We start from the raw sequence: 6,263 nt of genomic DNA on the forward strand, positions 1-6,263 counted from the left end.
TTGCAGTGAGCTACATTTCACGCTTCATGACAGCTCCTAAGGCTGATCATTGGATAGCAGCGAAGCATGCGCTGTAATATGTGAGTGGCACTCCTGATTATGGACTTCTGTACACTCGGAGTTCAGATCCTACACTCAGTGGTTACACGGAATCCAACTGGGCAGGTTCAATTGATGACCGTAAATCTACAACTAGGTATGTGTTTAGCCTGGGATCCGGTGTTGTCACATGGACTAGTAAGAAGCAGCAGGAGTGGTTCTCTCCTCGACAGAAGCAGAGTATCAGGGAGCAATTAAGGCATCTTGTGAGGTAGTTTGGCTTCGATGTATGCTTGCGGATATGCATGTTTCCCAAGCAAGTCCTACTCCCTTATTCTGTGATAGTCAGGGAGTGCTCAAACTTGCCAAGAATCCAATCTTCCATGAACGAACAAAGCATGTGGAAACCCATTGTCACTACATTCGACAGCTTGTTGAAGACGGATCCATTCAGTTGTTGTATGTTCCCACAACGGAGCAGCCAACAGACATCTTCACCAAGCCCCTTGGTCCTGATAAGTTTGTAAAATTCAGAGGGTCTATAGGTGTTGTAAATAGATTGAGCATTAAGGGAGGGTATTAGAATAATGCTATTTTAGTGTTTAATGCTCATTTATGTATGTCTGTGATCTTATTAGCAATTTCTTATTAGAAACTTCTTGTTTCTATTTCTTAATAGAAACTTGTTGTTTCTGTAAATACAGTTGTATTATTTATTGAGCTTCATTGCTCATTGTAAATCAATTCAATCCATTCATTGATTATGTCCCTCCTTTTAGGCCAACTAGAAGGCTGCAGGCTGACTTGACATATATAACTCGGATTGCTTCCTTAGTGGTGTCAAATGCTTGGAGGAGACTTGACTTTGCTTGGAGGGATATACTTTGACTCTTATACAAACATATACATGGTGCAACATGCCCTTAAGGTCTTCAACATTTTCTTTTGACTATTTGACTCACCTATAGCACTATAACATGTGCTAAACCTATTTCAATGAGCAAGAAACGCATTGACATATATTATAAAAATAATATTTATTTTCTTAAATAAATACAAATATCAAAAGTACATTTATGAAGACCGAACCTAGTTACATTTCCTTCAACATCTCCTTTCTCATCTATTTAAGTAGGAGCAAGTGAGTATTGTGTGTCGCATGTTCATTGTGAAGAAAGAGAGTAAGTTGAGTGTGTGCAAGAGAAGTGTGAGAGCTAGTGAAAAGCAAGAGTAAGGGAAGAGTTGGAGCAAGTGTAAAGGACATGATCTAGTCAAAAGAAAGAGGAGATCTTCAAGCAAAGATCAAGTACACTTCAGCTGCAAGTTGATCAGACATTGGTGACTTTATTCATTCTCTCTCTCTCTCTCTACTAAACAATTAAATAAATCCAATAGAAGAAGAATCATTTGGCTTTTCCCCTTGAGGGGTTTTGCCCTAGTCAATGGACCAAAATCTCAGTGTCTCATATTTGTGCTTGGTTGTCTTCATATGATCCTTAAGTTTATGTTATATCTAAAATTGCTAATCTAAAAAGTTTTGAAGAAATTTTCATTCTAAATAATTGTAACAGCGTAGAACATTCAGTTTTTTGCAAAATACATTCAACGTTCTACAAAGTACATTCAACGTTTTGCAAAGTACATTCAGTTTTCTGCGAAGTATATTCAGCTTTTAGCAAAGTACATTCAATTCCATTCAGTTTTCTGCAAAGTACATTCAATTTTCTGCATAGAACTTTCAAGTTTCTACAAAGAATTTTTAAATTTTTGCATAAAACTTTCATATTTTAACAAGTCGGCCCTAGGGGCAGCTATTCAACCTCTTGGATGTGTATATATAGAGGGCAACTTGACCACTTTATAGATCATTCATTCATTCATCAATTTTTGTGCCAAGATAAGAAGAAAAACTAGCGAAGTCAAAGGAGAGAGAAGGAGGTTGAAGGAGAGAGAAGATAATTTATTTGAACCTAATTCTATTCACGTATGCAAGTTCTTTTGTAGTTTTATGAGGTTGTCACAGGGCAAAATTTCAAGGGGCGAAAATTCAGGGATTGACCAAAATTCAGAGATTTTACCAGCGTTGACTTTTGTTGACTATGACTTGTTGGAGATTGCTTGAAGGAGGGTTGACTTGGGTCTTTGTGGCAATCTTGGTCTTGGTCTTGGGTCTTGGATATCTCACTTTGATCTGATTCTATAAGAAAAGGATTTTCCTGGGTTTTCCCCTTGTGGGGTTTTTGCCCTGGCTTGGGGCATATATCTTTGTGTTCTTGTCTCTTGTGATCTTCATGTTTTATATTTGGTAATTGTTTGATGAAGAAAACATAATAAAAGAAATAAAAAGCCGACAAACATTCACAAGTAATTATCAAGCAAGAGAAATCAACTCTAATCTACAAGCTTCCTGATTTCTCAACATGGTGCTCTTGATTAAATACTAGTTCCATGCCCTGATACATGACAAAATCCAATAGAAATCTTGCAATCCCCCCGATCTTGAAATCCTGCAAATTGTTAAGATTGCGAAATTTTGAGTGTGATATAAAATTCTAGTTTCTCCATATGAATTCCAATGAGTTCAAGACCACTCTCAAACATCCTGAGTCATTTCATGGTAATGTTAAAAATTTAAGTAAAAGGATGAAAATGAAAGAAACTAGAATGTTATTTTACTTTAAGAATTTAACATTACTATGAATTGCATAGCAATAGTAAGGCCATAGGCTTGAATATTAGGCACCTACTATAGGCCAATAGCCATCTAACAGAAAAAATTAAAAAAAAAGGAAGCAAAACAAGCCCCACATGTTGCGTTGTATGCTGCTTTCAGTTTTGAAACGGCCAAAAGAAGATGAGTTCTTCATATAAAAACATCCATGACTAGTCAAGTGTTGAGGGAAACACCTATCTAAAGGGGTAAGGCATGTTAAGCCCTAAGCATGGCATATGACATTACTATTGTAATATTATTGTTGTCATCACAAGTCGGCTAGGGCCTTTAGTTGTGAGTATATCATGTATTAACAATAAGCTCATCTTGTGCTTTTGATATATTGTAGGACGAGGTTTCCCCCTTGAAAGGCTATATTATTTCATTATTTATCTTTCTGAAAGCATGAAATTACGCATTTCTTCTATTTTTGTGTTGTTTGGAATAGTTGGTCCATAGCATCCCTGTTCATGATGAACAGTCAATCAGCCCATATCATCCAATCACAGAGTGAATATGATAGTAACTCAGCTAAATCTTTTGGTGGCAGAATCGCAATTCATCTCGCATAACTTTGCAATCTGCTCTCGCAAGAGCCTCAGGAGTAATCAGTATTGTGCTCGGCTGTCACAGAGTTAAGGCTTATATTAGAACATTAGGGTTATGCTCGGTACTCCTTGCAGAAATCTGGATTTTCTGTTATGCCGTAGGAGAAATGTTGCCAAGCAAATATCAAATCTAAAATCCTGATAGAATCGAGTACAGTATAGCAAAGTCTAGACAAAATGAAATGGACAGGCTTCTGTCAAGCAATGTCCCATTTTGAATTGTCATAGGCCCTGTATTACTAATTCTGTACTGAAAGGCAGAAAAGCCAAATTATGGTTTTGCATGTACTTTATGTCCATCAATAAAAACACCTTTTATTCAACAAAAAAAATAATGTCAATGGGGTTTTGGTTCTCCATGGTAAAGCAGGTGTATTTCATAGCTCCCAGCAAGGTTGAAATTCTCCTTGAACGTATCCTCCTTGTGGGTTGTCTCACTAACGCAAGCTGGCCCTTTGACCAAGTTCAACAGACCGTTCCTTGTAAATGGGGCCAACTGCAAGCCTTGGGCGAATTTGACAGAAAGAGGCGTGTTCTTTGTGAAAGAGCCAAGTGAGAGATCTGAGTGACTTTAGCAGAATAAATACCAAGTTGTTTTTCTGCAGCTGTATGACAATTCTGTTTTATTCCTTGTTTGCTGAAAATGTCTTCACAATGAACTTCCTAGCAATAAATTCAAGAAAGCTAAAGAGGAATTAAAGAGAGAACCGAAGACAATTTGAAAGAAGAGCACGAGAATTTCATTGACCTTTAACTCGCCCGATTAGCAAAAAACATAAAAACAGTACTTGCCTGACGAAGACCGCCGCCCAGTCTGAGAGTCTGATTATCGAGTCGCGTTAGGTCTAGCACTGTGTCTCCAGGAGCCTGATGTACCGCATGGCAACGTGTACTCAATAAATTGTTCGAATTAAATGAGGAGCGGAGAAAACAAAGGCATTCAGATTTTGAGCAACCAACCAGAGTTTTGTCTACGAAGGGCGAAGAAGCGCCGGCAACTGAGGACTTTGTTGTCCTCTCCGCCTCCACCTCCATGGATGCTGCTTCCTCTTTCGCCATTGCCGCTTACTACCTTCTCTTCTACGTCCAGTGTTCGAACATATGAAAGACGGAATCGAACAGGGAACTGTGGAGGAAATGGTAATCACAGTATTTCCCTCCAATCGCAAATATTGCAACGGCTGAAATTCCGAGCGTCTAGGTCTCAGGACTCCTATATTAAAGTATGGGGATTTTCGCAGTGCATTATATTATATTAGATATCATTTTTGGGCGGATTGAAACTAGTGAAATGTGGAGAACGAATCACATAGCATCAATCATCACTTCCGGCGCTTGCACCCGGTAACCAGGACTTCCCAGGAGGTCACCCATCCCAGAACTCCTCTGGCTCAAGCGCGCTTAACTGTGGAGTTTTTCCCCACAATCAAGCCCACTTAGCTTGCTACCCCATTTGCAAAACCTTAGCAAGTATTGTGCCTCATGAACCATTCAGGTAGAGATCCTTGACTCTTTTTGAATTTAAGTATGGGGGATTTTCGCAGTGCATTATATTAGATATCATTTTTGGGATTCAACTGCGTTAAGTAAGTCATTCAAAGTATGACCATTTCCATGAGAGGTAGTCGTAAAGTGACTAATTTCTCATGATTTTTGAATAGTTCACTTAGCACTCATTGCATCGGGTGATGCTTACAGGGGTGAAGAAGTGGGATTGAAACTAGTGAAATGTGGAGAACGAATCACATAGCATCAATCATCACTTCCGGGGCTTGCACCCGGTAACCAGGACTTCCCAGGAGGTCACCCATCCCAGAACTCCTCTGGCTCAAGCGCGCTTAACTGTGGAGTTTTTCCCCACAATCAAGCCCACTTAGCTTGCTACCCCATTTGCAAAACCTTAGCAAGTATTGTGCCTCATGAACCATTCAGGTAGAGATCCCTTGACTCTTTTTGAATTTAAGTATTGAATTGACTCCTATATTGTTTTAACCTCAACACCTCACTCCCGTTGAAAGGAACGCATGATGTGAAAGATTATATTTGTTGATATAGAGGGTGCCCTTATGCAAACAGTTGATATTTGTTTAAATCTGTATCTGAACGGTCTTTATCGAGTTTGGTTGATGGAGGGTATCTTAACATGTTTATAAATTTTTAATTTTAATGGGTGTAAAGTCATTGCTTAAGATTAATTTGTTTTAAATAATATTTTAGATAATATTGAAATTGTTTTGCATTTTTTTACATCACAAGGGTAATATGGTAATAAAGCAATATTGTAGAATGCCATCCCAAGAATAAGAAATATGATTAATTAATATCGTTTATATTAGTATACATATATTATGTGTGTGTTTTATTTTATTAACATATATAATTGTTTATAATTAAATTTATTAAAATAGGTTTTTAATATAATATTAAGTAATTTTAAATTGAAAATGTAATAATTTATGAAAAAAGTGAAATAAAACTAAAAAAAAGAAAAATTAGTAAGTAATAGAAATGGAAGTTATTAAACAAATCCATAATAAGATTTCAACCAATTACTTCACAAATAAATAAATTTAAGTAATAATAAAAAATAACAAAAATTGAATTCTTAATGTTAAAAATGAATAAGTATCATAAATTTTTGGTCAAAGTTAAACTAATACCAGAGGCAAAACATATAATAAAATAATTTTTTTAAGTTTGAAATTTTTATGCGTGTAAAATCTCTATGTGTATCATTGAAAGCATTGTAAAGTTTTTGAATTTTTAATGTTAAAAATGAATAAGTATCATAAATTTTTGGTCAAAGATAAACTAATACCCAGAGGCAAAACATATAATAAAATAATTTTTTTAAGTTTGAAATTTTTATGCGTGTAAAATCTCTATGTGTATCATTGAAAGTA

General features: G+C 36.4%; 1 protein-coding gene across 1 annotated transcript in view; it reads right to left on the reverse strand.

Moving 5' to 3' along the window:
- LOC149213437 (uncharacterized) overlaps window positions 1-4,574 on the reverse strand; it is a 231,472-nt gene extending 226,898 nt beyond the window's left edge. Inside the window, exons 1-2 of the mRNA XM_089390759.1 lie at window positions 4,321-4,574; window positions 4,153-4,227 (exon numbers count right to left, since the gene is read on the reverse strand). Of these exons, the coding sequence (XP_089246885.1) occupies window positions 4,153-4,227; window positions 4,321-4,419 (174 nt within the window). The 5' untranslated portion in view covers window positions 4,420-4,574. The remainder of the gene's footprint in view (window positions 1-4,152; window positions 4,228-4,320) is intronic.
- Between the last annotated feature and the right edge of the window lie 1,689 nt (window positions 4,575-6,263).

This window comes from Pinus tabuliformis, chromosome 1_1, assembly GCF_031772625.1.
Source record: "Pinus tabuliformis cultivar Carrire ecotype Pingquan chromosome 1_1, CPIR1, whole genome shotgun sequence".
Taxonomy (NCBI): Eukaryota; Viridiplantae; Streptophyta; class Pinopsida; order Pinales; family Pinaceae; genus Pinus; species Pinus tabuliformis.